Raw genomic sequence first — 22,583 nt, 5'->3', positions numbered from 1 at the left:
GATCAACTCCATTTTCAGTCCCTCTCCTCTCCCATTCATTTTATTCTAGGTGTCCCTGCCGTCTGAGTATGAAAACTAGGGCTTTTATTTTTACAGGTGAATTTTTTATGCATTTGGAATTTTCTTTAGCATTCAGAATTTTCTTCCTTTGGATGGGAACATGATGGTCTAGAGCAGGAGTGTCAAACTCACAGCGTCACGTTATCTACATGTGATGTATTGTGACGTTTTTCCCCTTTGCTAATATGTGAGTAGGCGTGGCCAGCGCATGATTGTATCCGGCCCAAGGACCAGGAGTTTGACACCCCTGGTTTAGAGAGTATTTGTGAAGCTGGAATACTTGTTTTTCATGTGAGATGTTGGTATATTTGTTTTATTGATATTGGTGTCATGTTGTTTGATGTCTTTTTTTTTTTACTTTTTAAAAATTCTATTTTTGTTGTTAACTGCCTTTGGAGCCTTGTCTGGAAAGGGGTCAGTGTTTTCAGAATTTAGTAAAAGAGAATGTTGGTTGGGTTAATAGCATTAGTTCCCAAGATCTATGATTTCTAGCTGCAAAGTTTTCCATATCTGTATCTTTTGCGTCTGCTGTTTGCAATTTGCATGGAGGCAGGTATGAGTGGGTATTTTCTAATTGCACATCACGTCATTTACCAGATCAGAAAATGTAAGATGAGGAATTCCACCTTTCCTTTCTACACGTAAGCACTTTATTTCTACTGTACCTTGTGAATTTTTTATTTATTTTGTGCTTCTTTGTTCTTTCTCCCACCTCCCACCTGCTTCTTACTATTTTAACATGAAATTCCATTCACCTGCTTGTTTCTCTCTTAGCCTGCAAGTGCCTTTATCTTGTTGGGTGATTTGTTATGCTATTACTGTTTTTTTTTAAATTTCCTTTCCAAAACTGGCCTTCTCCAACCTGGTACCCTTCATATCTTGGACCTATAATGCTCATCACCTCAATAATGGAGGTGACAGAATTTGTGGTTAAACACGTCTGAAGAGCTCTAATTGGAGGAAAATTGGCCTAAACAATATCAAATTAACTCTGATAGTTTGGTTTGGCTTTATTGAATTTATTATTTGCATTTTCAGGTTTAAATAAATTAGTTCTTTTTTTAAGGGCATGTGTGACAATAAATGTTAACGCCTTTATAAATAATATTCCCTTTTTCTTTAGTATATGTATTTTCATATCCATTTCAAAACAGATAATAATTGCCATTATGTAACAGTCTTTTCATTCCACTTGCATAAGAATACATTTTCTGTATTTTACAGAATTACAGTGATTAAGAATCATTTCCGTCTTTTCCCCACAGACAATCAAATTCTCCTCCCCCTATCAGACGGCGGCCCACATGGAGCAGATCATCTTTGGTAAATATCTCGCATTGAGTGCTGAGCTCAAGAGACATGGGATACTCTAGAACTCCTCCAACCACAAACAGTTGGTTGTAATAAACGGTTTTGTAAAAAGAGCCCTGGTGGCGCAGCGGTTAGAATGCAGAACTGCAGGCTACTTCTGCTGACTGCCAGCAGTTTGGCAGCTCAGTTGTCACCGGCTCGAGGTTGACTCAGCCTTCCATCCTTCCAAAGTCGGTAAAACAAGGACCCAGATTATTGGGGGCAATATGCTAACTCTGTAAACCACTTAGAGATGGCTGTAAAGCACTGTGAAGTGGTTTATAAGGCTAGTGCTATTATAGACAGATTACGAAAAAAATTGCTGTAAATAAATGTCCAATGTGTATGTTTTATTTTACTTCACTTTCAGCCAAGGCAGCATCCATTTATTATGCCTCCTGTGCATGTCCAATGTGGAGAACACTACACTGAAACTCACAATTCACAAGGTTAGTGATGGGAATGGGAATAATAGCAACAACATAGTGCTTACTTATAGTGTAAGATATAGTGCTTACTTTTTAAAAAGGAATTTACAATATTGGGCTTTTTCTTTTTGCAATATGATAAGGATAGGCTTTTTTTTTTCATGAGGTTTCTATAACTTAGTCAGTATTTGAGAAGGCCACATTCCTGCAGTTGGATGAAGATAGGGAAAAATTAAATGACTTTTATCTTTGTTCAGTATATGCATCCTCTTACATTCATGTTTTGCCTTTCCAAATCTATTGGAAATTTAAACTCAGCAGTCTCAATGTTTGTATTTGGCCCACTGGACAGGTACATAGTTGCCCGATTGAAATGGAGACTTTCTGATTTACAGAATACATAGTTCATACCTACTGTGCAGTCATATCTCCCTTTCTCATGGAAGGTTACTGGTGATCTGCTAATACTTGAACTGAATGGCAGAGAAAGTGAAGTAAATAAGTAAATAATTCATCAATAAGAATCATTTAGGAATTCCATTTTAGTGTGTTAAAATCTAAAATTGCAGAGATAAAAGGCATGTCTTGAAATGGTAACAGGCTCATGGAAATAATAAAATAGCTCTGATTCAATCCTAAAGTTTGGAAATAGATGGTTGCTTTATTTTTGCTACAGTTTAGAAAAAGTACCTTCTTATATTTGCCTTCGTATCTCCCCTTAGAGCAGGGCTGTCAAACTCAAGGCCCTGGGATGCTTAGATCTGGCCCATGGGGCTGCCCCAGAAACAGCGAAGGGCTGGCCCGCAGTGCCTCTGCTATCGAAAACAAAGCCTATGTGCCTATGAGGGCATATGAGCTCTGTTTTTGCTGGCAGAGAGTTGTAGGAGGCCGTTGCAGCTGAAAACGGAGCTCGGGAGCCCATTTTCTCTGGCAGAGTGCTCTGACACGAGTGGTGTCAAGCTGGCCATGCCAACCCTGGCCATGCCCACTCCCCCCTGCCCCCCCCCCCCGAGGTCAAGCATAACCCTGATGCAGCTCTCAGTGAAATCGAGATTGACACCCCTGCCTTAAAGAGTCCAAGGGAAAATTGGAACATTTATTTATTTATTTTACAATTTTTAATATAGACGACTCTGGACAAACTATAACACTTGAAATTATAAAATCAGCAGTTGAAATAAATCAAAATTATAACAAGCAATCAATTCTTTCTCCAAGATGGATACCAATAAAACTTAGCTAGTCTTTGAAGATCTAAAAACTTCAAGGGAGCTTATTGACATCTAGTGGTCAAGAATTCCAGAATTTGGAAGCCGCCACAGAGAAGGCTTATGATTCATTTTTGGTCTTCTGAGAACAAAAGTTCTTGTTAGTGTCCCACCCCCCAATTTCCTTGAATGATTAGAGAACATCTGAAATGAAATTATGAATATTCCCAGTTGAACATAAATACCATTATTCTTCTGAGCTTACTCCCATCAACATATTGACAAAGGTAAGTGATGGGCAATACACATATCCTATCATCTCTGTCTCTTTTTAATTTCATACTTCTGAATAAAACTGCAGTCAGCAATACATGGTCATTATGATTGGAACTTTTAATCAAGAACCCTACGTGTACTGAGATGAGAATACAAAATGTTTGTATGAGTAAACTTCCTATTAAAAAGGAGGAAAAAGAAACAGTTTTTGAATGGGTGGGTGGATAGATGGATGAACATACAAAGCTTTCCCATGTTGTGCATATTAGAATTCTTCACTGACAAGAACGTTATTGAATAGTGACAATAACAGTATTTATTCAATCCAAAAGACAATGATCCCAAGTTTCTGTGCTTGTTGACATTGCTATTCCGAAATGTGAGGAACTCCAAAATTTCCTGTTCCACGGGCATCAGTGAAGAGTCTTTATGCAGTGGGACTGCTATGGTCGAAACTGAGATGTAGCCCTGATATTTTTTTTACATCACTTTTTCTATCAGTTACGTATTTCTTTAGCCTGTTTGTTGTATTTTCCATTCATTTTCTACTTTTCCTACACACAGATAGCATTTTTCATGGAAATGAAGACATGTTTTACTATAGATCTCAGACTAGCTTGGACAGATGCGCAATGGACTTCAGCTATTTGAATGGCAGTGTCCCAAATGGCAGCGTGTGCAGTGCCCAAAGTATGAACTCTCTCAACCATTCGCAGAATTTCATTCAAGCTTCTCCAGTGTCCTCCAACCTCAGTATCCCTGGAAGTGACATCATGAGAGCAGATTACATACCAAGCCATAGACATAGTGCAATAATTGTCCCTTCATATAGGCCAACCCCAGATTATGACACTGTAATGAGGCAAATGAAAAGAGGAGTGATTCACACTGATAGCCAAAGCCAGTCTTTGAGGAACCTCAACATTGGGAACACTCATGTTTACAGCCAACCCACAGACCTTGTATACAGTCAACCAGAAATTCAGGAGAGACCTTCTTATACCATTGCATATGGGCCTCAAGGCACTTATAAAAAACATGTGACTCCTTCTGAGCAAGTGAATCCCATGAATGCTTTGCAGGCAAAACCGACAGTTAGTGCCATTTCCCATACAGTTAGCACTCCAGAGCTGGCCAATATGCAGCTCCCCAACAATCAGAGATGTGGCCCTGCACACGTACTGAAGAACTACCTTTTCAGGCCACCACCACCCTATCCACGTCCACGTCCTGCTACCAGTACACCTGACCTAGCAAGTCACCGCCACAAGTATGTCACTGGCAGTAGTCCTGACCTGGTCCCTCGGAAAGTGCAGCTTTCAGTGAAGACTTTCCAAGAAGATAGTGCTCCTGTTGTCCACCAGTCGCTACAGGAAGTGAGTGAGCCTCTTATGGCAGCCAAACATCATGCAGCCATCAACAAACGCCACAGTTTGGAAGTGATCAGTAATATGGTGCGTGGAATGGAAGCTATGGCTTTAAAAAGCCTAAATGCTCCCTTGCCACGCAGAAATACCCTACGCAATGAGATGCAGCCAGAGGAAGTGGTGCAAAGAGGGCATGAGGTTCAGCAGCTCCCTCATTACCATCACAAAAAGACCTTCTCGGATGCTACAATGCTGATCCACAGCAGTGAAAGTGAAGATGAGGAAGAAGCATCAGAATCTGTGCCTTCCATGGCAGCCTTACATGAAAACGTGGAGTATAGTGCTCAGTTGCAAGCTGCTTTGGCTCGAATACCTAACAAACCTCCTCCTGAATACCCTGGTCCCAGGAAAAGTATTAGCAATGGAGCTCTGCGGAATGAACAAATGGGTAACGTTCCACGGGCTGTGTCTCGAGCCAAGGTGGTGAAGTCAGGACCAGCCAGGACAATTAGCATATCTCGGACTGATCAGAGCATGATGAATGGATCTTCCCTTGGTCCATCAGTCTCTGAGCCAGACCTCACAAGTGTCAAAGAACGGGTCAAGAAAGAGCCAATGAAGGAGAGGCCTGTGTCTGAAATGTTCTCCATTGAAGATAGTATCATAGAAAGGGAAATGAGGGTGAGTGTATTTTCATGTATTTTACAGGTTCTCTGAATGGTAACCATAAGTTACAGTTGAAAAGAAATATCTGCTATGTCATTAAAAAGAAGCCTCTTTCAAAGCTAGTTTAAATTAAGAGCATATGCCTCTGTTTGAATATACTGGTGATTGAGGTGGAAAAAAATCAGATCGAAGAAAATATTTATTAAATTGCAATTATGATCATATTGGTTAGAAACTTAATGTTGAAGTCTTTCACTGAAGTGAGTAGCACAGTTGAAAAAGTTGAAAAGTTCTTAACTGTAGCTTTTAGAAAGTTTACATAAAAATAATTGAAATAGATAAATGTTGTCTTGGATCATGTTCAGAGTCCATAAATATTTCGGAATACTTAAAATAGAAGGTACTATATTTCATTGATGCGTAAGCCGATGTAACATCTGAACTGTTAAGAAGATAAGAGACCTGCTGGATCACATTAAACGTGTCTAGGCTACATTCTGTTGTTGTGGTACTCCAGATGTCATGGGGAAATCTACAAGCAAGACATCTTGCTTCTATTATCCAGCAGCTGATATCCAGGGGTATCTTGTTCTGATTGTTGAAATAGGGAATAGTCGTCATAGGTACTGGCCATTGATAACTATCTGCCCCCATTTTGAAAGCTACTGAACTTGCTTGTCATTGTTATAATTAATTCCCTAGTTTAAATATGTGCTATATGAATAAATCTGCTTATTTTCTTCATCTGAAAGCAGAAATGCAGAATTGTTGATATTCTCATATTTCCAGACTGAACAAGAAATCCAACATCTAGATTACTCAGGCTGCTCAGGTTGACAGAACATTTGTTTTATTTTCAAGCCAGGGTACATTTTTTTACCCAACCCCTCCCTAATTCATCATTCCTTGGCTTTTGTTGTTTTCAGGTCATCTAGTAGTAACTAGGCATATTTTGGTTGTCTTTTGAAGATCTGGAAACTCCCCAGAAAGGTTTATGAAGTAGTAAGGCTTAGGGGGACAATCAGAAGAACAGTTTCCCTTGAAGCTTTCAACATCAAGCCAGACCACCTAGATCTGAAATGCAACCATTTATTACAGACTTGTAAGACATTTTTCATTTTAATAACTGCATAAAGAGATTAGTTGAACCCTGAAAAATATTTGAGAATTCTTTCAGGGCTACATATAAATCTATGAATAATATGTTTGAAAGATAGAATATTACCAAGCTGAAAGAAAAGAAGATGGCCGACATTTCATGATACCCCCTTACCCCCCCTTCCTTTCTTTTGCTGGTTAGGAGCAATTGAAAAAGGTGCAGGAGCTTTTATGAACTCTGAGAGATGGCATCACAAATGGCGAGTTAATGTCAAGTAAAGTTTTTGAATCTAGCAGAAATGGGCCATAGAGGGTAGGGGAGAAAGAGTGCCTTTTTTTTACATTTCACAGCTTTGCACATTTATACATGCTTACCTGTTATGAATCCTTTCCAGTTGATCTTTTTGTTGGGATTGGGGTAGATGGGTGAGGAGAGATGTATAAAAATAATCAGCATTTAATGGCACTCATTGTTTTAATTTCAGCATGACAGCACCATTTCAAGTATATTAGGAATCTGGGTATTATATATGCTTTTGTAGTTTGCTTGGCTAGCTTGTGTTGCTCATTCTGTGGCTAACATTTATGTTTGATGGAGAGTATGAAAGAGAGAAAGGACTGCCTTTGAGGACAAGTCCTCTGTATTGTGCGACAGTTTCTTTGAAATTAAAATTCTGCATTCATGTCAGAATATTATCTCCTTCCCCCAAGGAAATAATAGGAAGTTTAAGAGATGCATTTGGGTTTGTTCTGCTAATGATGATCATCTGCACTCCTCAGTTGGTGTTGTAGATTTTGTGGGAGATTAAAATGACATTCCAACATTCTGCTGGCATTGTTTCTAATCATCCTGAGATGAAAGCATGCCTTTTCTTGCCAAAAGTATCTAGAGAAACAGAAGATGGCAGGCCTGGAAGCCCAGAAGAGGCCCTTGATGTTGGCAGCACTCAATGGACTCTCAGTTGCTCGAGTTCCAGTGCCTGAGGATAGCCAAGATGAAGGAGCCAAGGTGCCAATGGATGAGCGGGTAAGAATAGGACTGGCAAAACAAAGCAGATTTTTTTTTCCTTTTGGGGGGTGGTGTGGGGGTAGGGAGGTTGTCAGCAGTGGTCATTCTTAAATATATTATTTAAAAATACTTGGGCAATAGTATGGTTATACCCTTGTTAGCTGTAAAATTGGGATCATATATTGGATCACCAGTGCAACATGGAGAAAAATATTAGGGGAAAACATGGGGAAAAATATTAGGACCCATTTTTTAGGTCATGTAAGTCTTACCCATGAATTAGTCCATATACAGTTTTATTTGTCTCTAAACAATAGAATGCTTTTATCCTTCCTTACCTTTAAATTGCTAGTAGTAGCCTAGGTAACTCCTTCCCTTTGATATTATATCCTCAAACCACTGTACGAGGATGAATTAAAGTAAGAAAGAGCAAGTTGGAACAGCCTTTTAGATAAACACTCTCTTTTCATTTATATCTTTAATGGAAAATTGTAGTGCAAAATCTTGAGGAGGAAACTGGAAGAAGGGATGGTGTTCACTGAATATGAGCAGATTCCAAAGAAGAAGGCAGATGGATTTTTTACCACTGCCATTCTCCCTGAGAACATTGAGCGTAATCGTGTCAGAGAAGTCATTCCATACGAAGAGAATCGAGTGGAGCTGGTACCCACCAAAGAAAACAATACAGGCTATATCAATGCATCACACATAAAGGTAATGATGGGGAAAACGAGTTATGCATGGTGAAAAGAACTGTGACTAAAAGAAGTTGACATGAACCTGGGTGAGCAAAGTGCTCAGTCCTTGCTGAGATGTGGACCAAGTGGCAGGCTGGTTACAAAATCAACCTCTTGCCCTCCAGCTAATAAGTAACCCACCCCATTGTCACTAGGTTGCAATTGTCACCCAGGATTTATTACACCTGAAAATGAATTTGTGGGGGTGGGATTAAAATGTGAACCTATCTCTGTAATCACTTGGCTTCGGGGCCCCACTCATAAATACTCAAGATCGTACTATTAAAATAAGCAAAATGTATGTTTGAGCAAAACAGGCAAATGATTTTGTTGCTATATTCCTAATTTATGTGAGGGAAGACAGTGATTGCTTCAGGGCAGTGAATGAGTCTGTGGCAGAGAAAATTCCAGAATCAGAGATGTTATCTGGATTGTATTTTATTGAATATCTAAGAGTACGCTAGTACAGGGAGGCTTTTTAATATAAATTTATATCATTAGTTGGAATAGGCCTAAAATGTACTCTATAGGTTCAGGCTTTTTGAAGATTTTTGCCTCGTGCTTTTAAAAGTTTGAGCTTTAGTGGGTGATTGTTTCCATGCTGATTGACTCCATGATGGTCCTTTCCCAGAGTTTCTCTTCTACAACCTATTCTGGTGGTGGTGATTGTTGTTGTTGTTGTTACCAGACAGAGAACCTTTTTATTTCTTCAGACTCCAATGCAGTTCTTTGATTTTATTTCTGTTGTTTTATGTTCTGCTATTAAAAGGCCTTATTTATTACATTGGCAAACTCAGCTTTAAGACTATTTTCATGTTCTTAATTGATCTCCATTTTAACATTTTATGTGAGCTGCCAGTGCACCTGTGTATAGAAATCCATGGATAGATGAAGTAACTGGCATCTTCAGTTGATTTTAGATTATAATCAGGATCATCTTTCGATCCTGACTTGGCTTTATTCTTGCTTTCATTCTGCCATCTGAATCTGAAACAGCTGAACATGTGCAAAAGAAGTTGATTTAAAGGCAGTGTTTACAGCTTTTCTTACCCTATTGTATTTTCAAAATAACCCTGCCCTAAACCTAAGAAGACAGCAAGGGCAACATTTTCAAAGCAAGCCTCTTGGCCTTGTGGTATAACTGATAGTGACACTAAAAATCATTTCTAGAATAAAAGAGGTTAGAAGAAAATCATCTCATATTTCTATCTAACAATTTGTTGTCTTGCTTTTTTTAAAAAAATATGAATACATCTATTTATAATGGTAACTTTTCATTTTGGTCCAAATATTTTTTAGCTCTAACTATACTTCCTGAAATACATTTCTCTTGAGTTCCAAGAGCTGTTTGATCATAATTTGCAATACTAAAACCCCTTGTTGAGTTAAAAGCCTTCTAAATCAGAATCCTATCAGATTTCTGCCAAAAGACCTGGTGGCAAGAAGATATTGGGTACTTTTGGCACAATCTGCCTTAGCTTGGATGACTGATTACTGAATGGAACATTTTTCATCTATCTATGGGAGGAGAAATTGTTTGGGAAGGCATAATTTCACCCCATCAGGTGGCAAGGGCCAAGAAGAATTCTCCCTAGCCAGTTTTAAAACCTCATATTTCATCTGGTATATCAGTATTGGACATACACACATTGTTCTATAGCACATGTCGGGGCATATGCTGATCTGTAGTCATATACAACTCTGTGTGTTGCCAGTACATTTCTTTCCTGCACTCCAAGTGGCTGAGGCAGAAGCCAAGCAGATGTTCTTTTACTCAGAAGGTGAAACTCCATCTGCAATTTTTTTTTTGCTTCATTTACACAGCAAGTGATTTTCTCCCAGTTACCAATATCTAATATAGCTGCAATCGGCAAATATTATTTCTCCATGTTCCAGGCTATTGTTTCACTCTTGACTGTATATGGATTTTTATTCCAGCCTTGTTCCAGGTAGTTGAAAATGGACTTTTGAACTGTAACCAAAACTGAACTCCCTTAATATTCTGATAAGAGTTATCCTACTGTTCATATGTTCTAAATAATCTCAGTAGTCAGCATGTTGGCTTTTTTGTTTTAACCACCATCAACATACCATCTCTGAGCGCTCTCTTTTTAAAAATTGACTCATACAAGTGCTAAAATTTTCATCTCTGGGAAATAAACATACATTATCAGATGGAACGTAGGCCCCTGGAAACTCCATACAGATGCATTTATAGATACAGAGTAGAGTCGTAGAATGGCGCGCAAAGTGACATAAGCAGACCAATTTTTTAATCAGAAAATTTATCCAGAAAATATTAGAATGGGGAGGGATGGCAAGGAGACAATATTTCACAGGAGAACCAGAAACAAGAAGTGGCTTCATTTCTAGACTGACACTTTTTTTTCTTGCCCTAAGTTGTATTTTGTTTGTTTTGCTTTCAAATGTATATTTCCATCAAAGCTAGGCTAAGACCATTCCAATTACTTGAATATTGTTAATACATATAAGTTATGCTTTGAATTAATAGATAGAAACATAAACTTGATTTGGTGTCTGACCTTAAGAAGAGCAAAGATAGGCAGATCAGCTCAGTATGCTGTAAGCAACCATAAGAGAGTTGTGCAGTTGTGAAAGTAATTCCTTTCTCTCTTTTCCCTAGGTGACAGTAGGTGGAGAAGAATGGCACTATATCGCTACACAAGGACCTTTGCCACAAACATGCCATGATTTCTGGCAAATGGTGTGGGAGGAAGGAGTCAATGTGATAGCCATGGTGACAGCAGAAGAGGTATGTAACAGGACAGGAAACATCTGCAGTGGAACACAAACATAAGCTTTCCAGCCAGGAAAAAGTTTCAAAGGGAGGTGGACAAGCTGCATTTGAGATCAGGCTGAGCCATGTCTAAGGGAGGTGTTAAAAGCTCTGGCCATTTCCCAGGCTTATATGCTCCCCTCTCTTCCTCACATGAAGCCAAAAAGAGGAGTTAAGGAAACTTTCTCTTCCAGAAAAGATGAACTGTGAGATCCATAAGAGCCTTAGGCATGTTCTCCTTCCTCTATCCAGAGATGTCCCAAGGAGTTACAAAAGTGTCATTTTGAATGTAACAGAAAGAAGAAAAATTTAAATATATACCTCAAAGAAACCATAATCATTACACAAATAGCAGATAAGGTATCAACAGTATGAAACAATAAGCCATTGAGCACCACGCCAAATATGGAAATGAACCCAAGACATGTTATTTCTAAGTCAGCACTATTACCCAGTAGAGATTTCAAAAACATCCTAATAACTCTAGGGCTAAGGGAGATCGATTTATGTTTTGCCTGGTATTACCATTATATAGAATGTCTATGGACACAAAATAGTAAAGAATCAAATTTGGAGCAGGGAAGAAATAAGAGCTGTTAGTTCTCTAAACAATAACACAAAAACTGGGCAATAAAGTAATAATTCCTATCAAATCAAGGGTAGACAACTTACAAATTCAGTTTTTCTTGGTCCCACCTGCTTCTTGGCGTTGTGTTGAGAATAAAATAAAGGAAGAGTCGAGTATAGTGTACCTTTTGCTTCTGGAGAGAAGGGGGATATAAAATAACTACAGCCTTGTGATTAACTATAGTAGTATAAACTGATGAGGGTTGCAAAAGAAACCAACTGAAAGCCACATGGCTCACTGATAACTCTGAAGATCATCCTTAATTCGTTCACTTGAGCTGACCACTGGCCACGTTGATTTTGATACAGAGAGAGAGAGAGAAAGAGAGATGTTTTGACAACCTGGTAAGAAAATGCAAGGAGAGGACATTTGTATTTACTACATCTCTTGTCTGTCTGTCTGTCTGTCTGTCTATCTATCTATCTATCTATCTATCTATCTATCTATCTTATCTATCTACAAACACAACACACAAATTATAGACTGCCATTGACTTTGGGCAGCTTATAATTAAAAAATACAAAGGAAAAATACAAAGGACAAAAAGAAATCATGAACAGAAACTGCATAAAATCAAACCAACCCCCCACCCCCAAACCAAAACTATTAATTAGGGTTTACCTTTCACCAAAGCCAAATATTTAGTAGCTTCCTGAACAGCGTCAGGCTGGGATCCATCCCAGCAGATACCAGGGAAAAGAAGGCAGATTTCTGAGTTCCACGAGATCACACTGCTTGATCAATGAAATGCAATGATTGACCCAAATACGCCTACGGTACCCAAACTTTTATATTTTTATATATATATAAATACACACACACACTATTCTAAAAATACAAGAGTTCCAGGTATACTTATAAAAGAAGAAACAGACATTCTGTGATCTCCGGAACTTAAAAATTATATTTATTGTACTTACTAAACTTTCATCAGCCTCTGCTGACATCATCAAAGTATTAAGCTACCATACACACACACACACACATACACGTACATACATAACATACATATATACATACCAATGCTGATATGCTACCGGTCTGGTCCAGTTCTACAGAACCGATAATAAAAAAAAAAGCTTCCCACGATCCACTGAGAGGAGAAAGAAAAGAAAAGCACAGGATAGGACCTCCCACCTGCCCCTGTGCTTTTCTCTTTATCTTCTCAGCTGATTGGAGCTACAAGCTTCAGCTGGTGTGAGATAAACCATACATGTACATGCAATCACCAAACCGGTAGTGGAACAGGTAGGATCCCACTGCTGATACATACATACATTCATGCATACATACATACATACATTCATGCACACACACACAAACATACATACATACATACATACATACATAACATACATACATATGTTTTCTTAAGTTTTCGCGGGTATTTATATGTATGGTATTCAGCTTTGTTCGGGTATTTTCCCACATCATTATAGTTGTGCTTTTAAAGTTGTAGCAACATTTTGGCAGAATCTCATCTGCCATCATCAGGCTTCTGCATAGTGTTTGTCTGTTTGCACTGCTTGCAGTGGCATGAAGCCGAAAGCACCAGCCTGAGGATGGCAAGTGGGACCTCGCTGAAACGTCGCCAAGATATTCTTAATCTTACACAGGAAAAGATCTGAACACACCTAGACCTACATACCTGTACCTGTGAAAATCTACAAATATATACGTGTGTGTGTGTGTGTGTGTGTGTATGGATCTTTGGTTGTTCGGGTTTTCTCCCGCGTAAGATTCGAAGTATCTAGGCAACGTTTCGATGAAGTCTCATTCATCATCTTCAGGCTTCTGTCTCCGGCTCTGTGCTTCTTAGAGTGATGTGAGATTGCAGCTGCTTCTTCCTTTTAACTGCTAGTGGGGGTGTGACTTGATTGGGTGGGGGCTTGGCTGTGTTCTGATTGGGTGGGGGTGTGTTCTCATTGGTAGGGGGTTTGGCTGTGTTCTGATTGGTTGGGGGGTTGGCCGTGTTCTGATTGGCTGGAGGCATGTTCTGTTCAGGTGGGGGCTGGGTTGTGCTCAGGTTAGTCTTAGTTGCTGGGGGATTTGAGTTGGTGAGCTGTGATCTTGCTGTTTGGCTTCGAGTTCGTGGTCGTGCTGCCTCTTCATAGTGGTTGTCGGTTTGCTTCATGTATGGCTCGGAGGGGTTTGAAGTGGGTAGTGATGCAGCTGCAGTGCATATAGTTTTATTAAGACTTTTAATTGCAATGCTAAAAACTAAAACAAATTAAACTTGGCAAAAGAGAAGATTCTGTCCAATCATGGGACAGGCAAAAACAACCCTAAAGCAGGTGATGTCTCAAATAATTAGTCTCCATGCCATAAATTTAATTTCTTTTTTTTTTTTTAAATTTTGAAACACATCTTCCTCTGTGTATTTGTTCTCTCTTTTGATCAGCTTGCCCTTTGTTATAGCAAGAACTGTTCTGCAGCAGGCCCAAGTTTTATCCTGCATACCATTGAGGGAGGGGTGCCTAAAATGGTTGTGCATGTGTGTCTTTTGTGCCGTAGGAAGGTCTCTGAAATAATGTGCTTGTCTTTGCTGGCCCTTTACTCTTTGGTTTTGTTTTCTTTTATTCTAAATCCTTTGAACTTCTGCCTGGGATGATTCAACCATTACAACCTTGTTTGTAACATTCTAGCTCCATTAGAAGGAGGTTGTAGCATGCCAAACAAAGCAAACAGAATTCCAGTGAATTCTGAGAATACAAAGCCACTCTTATTTGAAAAGAATGACATTCTCAGCTCATCCAAGGTCACCTATGCGTACTAGAATCCTTATCAGCTGCAAGGAGACCAGAAGCTGTTGTTCCTGTATAAAAGTATCAAGTGGGGGCGGGGGGAGTCTGCTGTTCCATGCCAAGCAAAACAGATAATCCCCAAACTGTACATTGCATTGTAAAACTGGCACGCACCAGCAACCAGCAGTCTGAATCCAGTTCAGATGCATGGATTTTACAGGCATAGAGGGTCAGCTGTTCTCTTCCCGATCATTCCCATTTTAAACATTTACAGCTATCAGCTGTTCAGAAGGGGGAGCAAGAGTCCATTAAATGCACCGTTACAGAATAATTGGGCCATGGAAAAAGTTGGTTTCTAAGCAGCCGCAGAGAACAGGACAATCTTATTACCCAGACTGTGTACATGCTGTATATATGCTGTCGAGATCTTTTTAATGAGGCAGGGAATCTTTGGAATCCCAAGAAAGTAGAAATTTCTACATAATAATTGCAATGGGAATTCATACCATGTTGAAAATGGTTTTCTCTTTAAATAAACACAAGCTGTGACGTAGACCTATGAATTCATGATAGAAAGTCTTGAACAACACACTTTGTGGCTACATTACAGAATCTAAACATACAGAAGTGTAATCTCAAGGCTATGGGGCAATCTAGGAGAATTTGAATCATTCTCTCAGTATCCTTATACCTGTCTCTTAAATTCCTGGGCTCCTCCTGCAAAACTCTCCAGGACTTCTTCAGGAAGCCTCCTAGGAACAAAAGGAAAAGCTGACCTTTCGTACCTCATTTTATGATTTAGTCAGCAGTAGATGCAGAAGATGACACCTAGACAGGGGATCAGTTTGCATTGTCGACTTTTCGGTCTCAGAACACCTTGTAGGTTCATGACGTAAAGTGTGCTTTAGCTAGAGTTCTTGATTTACCCTATAAAGCTATTTTATCTAGGTTTTTGTTGGGGGTTTTTAAGAGTTGTTTCTTCATGTAATCTTTCATTGATGTAAACTCTATTGGCAGTTGGAACAAGTTGATACAAGTTGAAACTTGTAAGGATTACTGTTCCGGAAATTGTTTTACTAATTTGTATTTCTGTAATATTTGCAGAAAGGCTTCTCTTCTCCAATGGTAACATAGAAACACTGTGTGTGTGTGTGTGTGTGTGTATATATGCAATGTCTACATATTGTTCATTTGTTTAAAACATTTATATAGCCACCCATTTTTTAGCCAATTCTGGGCATCTCTCAATCAAAAATTTATCAAGTTAAATTTAACAAGTTAAAACATAAAACAACATGTCCCTTGTCTGTAAGTTTATATCTGCATCTACCAATCTGTTCCTTCTCTTCCAACCTACTGCAATTCTGTGACTTTGCTTCTTCTAATGCTAACACAAACTGGATCCTGGAAAGAGAAGAATAAATTGTAAGGATAATGCATTGGGTGAAATCTGTCTCCCCTCTCCCAGCCCACTCTATTACTTGCACAGAGTTCCATGGAACCTAGTCACCTCTAACTGATTATGTGCTATCAAGTCAGTATTAACTCTCAGCAACTAGATAGATTAAGTTTCTCCAGCCTCAATGGTCTTTCAGGTTTTCCATTGGTACACTCAATGCCATTGTCCATTCAGGTTCCTGCTGGTTGTTCTCTTCTTCTCTTTCCTCCCACATTTTTCCCTTTACCGGTATTAGAGCCTTTTCTAGAGAGATGGTCTTAGCATAATGTGTTGGAAGAAGGATCATTTGAGTCCGTTCATTTGTGTATTGAGTCAGATTTCTGCGTTGAGTTGTTCATTTATTCATTTGTTTGTTATCTTAGCTATATTATTATCAGGAGACTTTTCCAATTACTGAAGTTCAAAAGCATCAATACTTTTTCTACTTTGCTTCTGCAAAGTCCACATTTCTGATTATTAGACAAGTTATTGAATACAGGATCTATTGTGTATAGGGGGGCACATGTCAATAGTCTTGTGCCTGAGCACATGTATTTTATAGATCTTGGATGCTGCTAAATTAGTTGTTATTCATTCATTCAATCAGTTATTCAATTTCTATTTATTCAATTTTTGTTTCAACTCGAATGTCTTCTCAGAGATCATGCCACATATAAACACAAGATTTGTATTTTAGTAATTATATTCAAGAAAGTAGAACTTGTAACTGTATATACCAATTTAAAAATATTATAGCTTAGTCAGTGGTGAGAAAAAAGTAATAGTGATATATGCAGCATTGAACGACTGTTTAACTCATTAATTTATCCTATCCTTTCTCCAAAGAAGTCTAAACAGCAAATGGAGTTTTTTACATAGCTTATGTTACTTGTATAACAAGGCTATAAGCTGGGGATGTCAAACTCCCGGTCTACAGACCGGATGCGTCACACGTTGGCCATGCCCACGCCCAGTTTAGCGAAGGGGGAAAAGTCCCAATATGTCATGTGATGCTGCTGTGACAATGTGAGTTTGACACCCCTGCTGTAAGCTAAAAGAAAATAATAACCCATAACTCTCCAGTGAACTATATGGGGCACTGAATCCCGGTGATTCTAATCTTATTCTGACATTGTAACACCTATATAATGCCAACTTAATACTTGATCTGTTTTTTTGTTTCAGTGATTGTTGCTAATTTTGTTTCTGTTTCTGTTGGGGGCGGGGTAGGAAAGAGGAAGAACCAAAAGCCATCGTTATTGGCCCAAACTTGGCTCAAAACATAGCTCAGCCACTTATGGAAAATTCAAAGTGACCACCAAATTCCGGACTGTTTCTGGTTGCTATGCTACAACGGGCCTGAAGGTCAAGCACCTATTGTTAGGACAGGAGAAGACTGTGTGGCATTTACAATACACCAACTGGCCAGATCATGCCTGTCCAGAAGAGCAAGACTTCCTTTGTAAGCTTTCCTACATATGAATGTAATGGCAATTGTGTTTTTTGGAGGTAGGGGCAGGGAAAAGGGGGAGGGAGAGAGGACTGTTAAGAAATGTTTATGAGGAAAGGTAACAAATAGATGACCATTGCATTTTCTTTATGAAATGAATCCTATTGTGTTTCAAAAATAAATGCAATAACCTAACAGAATGCATTTCATCAAGAAAACACAATGACCGTAGAATCCCTAAATAGTATTCTTACGTGCTTGTCATAATTTCCTAAGGTTTTGCTTGGCTTTTCTTAGGCCTATGTTTTTCAAACTTAGTAACTATAAGATACATGGTTTTCAACTTCCAGAATTCCCCAGCCAGCATGTAGCTCCATTTTTGGTTGTTGAAGTTCATACATCTTAAAGCTGACAAGTCTGAGAAACACTGTCTTAAATTAACTTCAGGATTAGAGGCGGGGGGGAAAACACATAATAGGCTCAGTAGCTGGTTTTCTAATTCTGATTCTCCCAAAGAGAGAGGGACTCAGATTCGACATTTCAACATATAGAATATGTAGGTGAATTGATAATGTTACTTTAAAGAACTTAATTTGCTCAGAAGTGCTGACCATACAAAGAAGTGATAAAGTTCTCAGAGCATCTCCAGCAAAAGATTCCACATTGATTGTGTAATGTGCAGAGTTATTACGAAGTTGTTCTCTTGAGAGCGTTGCCAGGGATTGCATACGATGGCATTTGATGGGCTGATGATCAGGTTGCTCTAAAATAATTTCCTTTGTACACGATATTTTAACAACCTATTTGGACACAGAAGACTCCCCACTAGAGAGGTTTGGCTGAAAAATCCATAAAGTAGCTGAAACAATTACATGAAGGACATAACATCCCTCATTCTTCCCCTTCTGCATTCATCAGCTCTTAAAGCTGAATCCTTGAGTAGACTAAGCAGTCTTGTGCCTTGTTCAGCATCACGGATCATTGTTGTCAAAGGTTCTGTCTTTAACAACTGTGATGCAGCTAAGGGCAAACCTGATGTTTGCTTGTTTTGCTGTTCAGACTTTTCACTAGGCCTAAAAATGATACTTGGAAGTCGAGAGAGTAGGGCAGAAATACTTGAAATTCAGTCCCAATTTGCAAGGTAAGGAAAGGGCCAGATGGATGGTCCCTTCCCATTAGACAGTGCTCCAGCAGGCATGTTTCTGGGGAAACTTGCTGTTGTTCTGATCCCAGCTTGTTAATCGCAGGAATTGCTGTAAGTAATGTCTGCAGTCATCTGCTTCAGGGACCTTGGGATTTGCAAAGGGTGGAAGAGTCTGTGTGTGGGTATTTTTTTAAACAGCTGATTAATTTAAAGTCCCAAGTAGTAATCGACACCCTGCTGGCACTTACTGAATTCAATGTGGTTTGCTGTCTAGAGGCCAAATAATTAGTGTTTCCCAAGACTGTAAATGATCATAACTTAAAAGGAAACTTGCTCCCCTCAACTTACTTGCCATAGTTTATGTAAAACTGCAATAGATTTGGGAAATGTACTTTTTGTTTATTCCTACCTTGCAGCCTATTTGGAAGAGATTCAGTCAGTGCGCCGTCATACCAACAGCATTCTGGACAGCAGTAATAATTGCAACCCTCCAATTGTTGTGCACTGTAGTGCTGGAGTAGGGAGGACAGGTGTGGTTATTTTGACAGAGCTTATGATTGGCTGCTTGGAACACAACGAGGTAAGTCAAAAGGTCTTCCTGAAGGTATTTATTTCGTCCCAAGAAGTGATGCAGTCCAGTGAGTGCTGTTGCAGGCTAGAGTATAAATGTATTCAAGGAAAAATCCACCAATACTAAAGGAGTCATCATATTACACTGTGCCACAAATGCAACACTCTTGTGGGTCCTTAAAAACTAACAAATGTGAATTATGTAAATAGGATAATCGGAATATATTTCTTATTGTGGCAGGAGCCTCAGTCAGCTGTCAAAGGAGCAACATAGTTTATACACACTGGCCTATGCTTTGCAAACTCACACAGAGACATGAAAAAGAAATAAAACCTAATGCTAGTGGAATACAAAAAACGGGGGGGAGGAGAGATCTTTGCAAAGCTCAAGATAAGTAAACTGACCATTCAGAACAATAAGCCATTGATAATAAGGACCTTGGAGTTCTCATATCAAATGACCTAAGCACCAGAGCTCACTGTAACAGCATTGCCAAAAAGGCATTAAGAGTTGTAAATCTAATCTTACGAAGCTTCTCAGAAATATTGAATGGCTAACTAGAGCATACAAAACTTTTGCCAGACCAATACTCGAATACAGCTCATCAGTCTGGAATCCACACTGCATATCAGACATTAATACAATTGAGCAAGTCCAGAAGTATTTCACGAGAAGAGTACTACACTCCTCTGCTCGCAACAGAATACCCTATATCACCAGGCTTGAGATTTTGGGCTTGGACAACCTTGAACTTTGCCACCTATGGTTAGACTTAAGCATAGCACACAAAATTATCTGCTACGATGTCCTACCAGTCAATGACTACTTCAGCTTCAACCGCAACAATACAAGAGCACACAACAGATACAAACTCAATGTAAACTGCTTCAAACTTGATTGCAGAAAATACGACTTCAGCAACAGAGTGGTCAATGCCTGGAATGCACTACCTGACTCTGTTGTTACATCCTCTAAGCCCCACTCCTTTAACCTCAAACTAACCACTATTGGCCTTACCCCATTCCTAAGAGATCTGTAAGGGGCGTGCATAAGTGCACCTTCGTGCCTACCATCCCTGTCCTTTTGCTCCCATTTATTCGTACCTATTTACTGTATTCTTACTCATGTTTATACTTATAACTATTACTTTGTAAGCGATTGACAAATCAAATAAATAAATAATAATTTAGCCATCCCAGAAACTTCTTAATTAGTTCTAGTTCAGCAATTTCATGGTAGAGTCTCCAGATCCCAGCTTGTAGTACAATGGGAAAAAGAGACAAATCTCTTTCTCTCCATGAATAATTTTGCATATCCCATCCCCCACTTGCCTTTTTTCAAGCTTAAAAAAAAATTAAAAGCATACTACCCAATATTTCTCTCTGTCCTCTCAAGTGGTTTTGAAGCTTGGCTTGGAAAACAAGGATATTGTCATAGATTTTGTTTTTCAGCAAATACGAAAATTAAGACTGAAAGTCAAACACTCAGCAATTAAGAGTTGGGCTGAGCCCTGCAAGTCTAAACTAGCCTGGATTTTTTCTTGCTTAGATTGAACTATGTTCTAACTAGCTTAGCAAAGCAATTTAGGCTGCTGATGATCAAATTCCACACAGCAGCATTCTTTGGTAAGGTATAAAAGTTAACAAAATTGAGAACCAGAAAACTGAGATCCTTATCTATACTTGTCTAAAACAAAGAGGGCAATCTGGTGGTTCAAATAAAAGGTGTTATATAGGACCCAGGGACTCATTTGAAAGTCCCAAGGCAACATTACCTCTCATAGTCTTCTGTGATGACCCAGAGTGTAACACAAACTTAACAAAATCCAAAATATAAATAAATGTCCTTTAATGCCTCCAATTTGGCCCCACTGTTCAATAATAGTAAGTTGGAGATAAAATGTACTCAAAAATAGTCTTCAAAAGAAAGCAATACAGTCCGAATTTAATGAGCAGATAGAGGTGAAATAAAAAAACCAAACAAACTACAATGACAAAATTTCCACAACAGAACAAAAGAAATATTTACCAAATTCAAGGAGATAACAAGGCACAGTCTGTTGGAAGGATACCAACCAAGATAACTTCAGTCCAAAACAAAACACGCTTTGTATCAAGCGTTTGCCAGTATGCAGCTTCAAACTCTTATTCAGTTCTCACACCTGCAGCCCATGAAGAAGATCAAAGCCCTCTCTCCTGAGGAGACACGTTTCTCCCTTATCGTCTCCTCCCTGACTGCTCAGCTGGCCTCTGCCCTTCCCCAGCCTCCTCCACAACTTCTGGAGCCACACTTCCACTCCCTGTCGGCTGTTCCTCCTCTCCCTCAGAGTCAGTCTCCACCAGGGGCATGACAGTCTTCTATATTCTCTAGAATCCCTTTGAACTATAATACTTAAATTATAGTGTGACATAAACTGAAATTTTAAAATTCATTTGGGAGCAATAATACTGAGTGGCTAATGGTGAAGACGCTCACCTCCCATTCGGAAGGTTGAGCACTCAATCCTAGGTAGTAGCAGATGTTTCTCTTCTAGGGTGCAAAAGAAAAAAGATATCTGCTGTAAACTCTGCATGGTGTGGGGAAGGGCATCTGGTTAGTAAACTCTCAGCTCCATCCAGTTGCCCTGACTCTACCCCAAATTAAGAGATTACAGGGTCATAAAAAGGGGAGTTTATTGGGAACAATAATACTAATTGTGTTTAATTTACAGTAAGGTTAATAAATCCGATTTGAAGTTTTGCATTATCAGATTTCAGTGTGCTACTCAAAGTAGCTCTTCACCCCCAAAATAGATAAAAGTACATATGCTATGATGCTATTCAAGCATGGGGTAGAACTCTTGATGTCATTTGAACTCAGATAAGTAACCGCCATTGCCATCAATAAAGATCAACATGAATTGGCATTATATATTGTGAACTTGTTTGAAATCTCTAGGTGATGGCAATAACACTGCTTCTCATAAAGAACTTTGCACAAGGAAACTTCCTTCCTTGTAGTAAGACTACTACCTGTAACCCAAATTATGCCTCTCAATGTTTTTTATAAACTTTCAAAGCAAATATTAAGGTTGGCTAAGGGCTGCAAAGGGTAGAGAAATGGTGTTATCCTGCTTCTACTAATGAAAGAAGTTCTAGCAAGAAAAAATATAAATGGGGATGTTGAAGTTTATATTTGTGTTTTCGTCATGCTAGAATATAAATATTCAAAAGCATCTTTATGTATTCAATTTTATTGGGTTGTATGTGCAAGTGCTATCAGCACCTCTTAGTTTTTGCAATTCTTTGGTGAAGAAGGTCCAGGAGGAAGAGTGGTGTAAACATATTTATGCAGTCTTCTTCCTATATTTGCTTCACTAGTGGTTGCAGTAAGACTGCAATTCTAAATATATCTTGTTAAGCATCATTCTAATGTTGTCTTTAGATGTCTTTTTGGACTTAACTGACACATTTTAAAAAACCAGAATGGCCATTCTGAGACTATTGTTAATTATTGGATATATATTAGTTGCAGAATATGAATTGAACCATTTCTTTTCTTGCTGTGACACAGATAACAATCCTCTAGAACACAGGTGTCAAGCTTGCCCCATCACGTTGCTGTCATGTGATG

General features: G+C 38.9%; 1 protein-coding gene across 2 annotated transcripts in view; it reads left to right on the top strand.

Moving 5' to 3' along the window:
- Nucleotides 1–22,583, top strand: part of PTPN14 (protein tyrosine phosphatase non-receptor type 14) — a 135,129-nt gene that overhangs the window by 104,077 nt on the left and 8,469 nt on the right. For both annotated transcript variants that reach the window (XM_087933363.1, XM_026695759.2), the window contains exons 11-18: nucleotides 1,326–1,383; nucleotides 1,781–1,859; nucleotides 3,887–5,370; nucleotides 7,337–7,480; nucleotides 7,958–8,176; nucleotides 10,844–10,972; nucleotides 17,037–17,268; nucleotides 18,817–18,980. In XM_087933363.1, the coding sequence (XP_087789489.1) occupies nucleotides 1,326–1,383; nucleotides 1,781–1,859; nucleotides 3,887–5,370; nucleotides 7,337–7,480; nucleotides 7,958–8,176; nucleotides 10,844–10,972; nucleotides 17,037–17,268; nucleotides 18,817–18,980 (2,509 nt within the window). The remainder of the gene's footprint in view (nucleotides 1–1,325; nucleotides 1,384–1,780; nucleotides 1,860–3,886; nucleotides 5,371–7,336; nucleotides 7,481–7,957; nucleotides 8,177–10,843; nucleotides 10,973–17,036; nucleotides 17,269–18,816; nucleotides 18,981–22,583) is intronic.

The sequence above is a fragment of the Pseudonaja textilis genome, chromosome 1, assembly GCF_049901715.1.
Source record: "Pseudonaja textilis isolate UNSWEBS1 chromosome 1, rPseTex1.2, whole genome shotgun sequence".
In the NCBI taxonomy this organism is placed as follows: Eukaryota; Metazoa; Chordata; class Lepidosauria; order Squamata; family Elapidae; genus Pseudonaja; species Pseudonaja textilis.
This window is presented reverse-complemented; position numbering and strand designations above follow the sequence as displayed.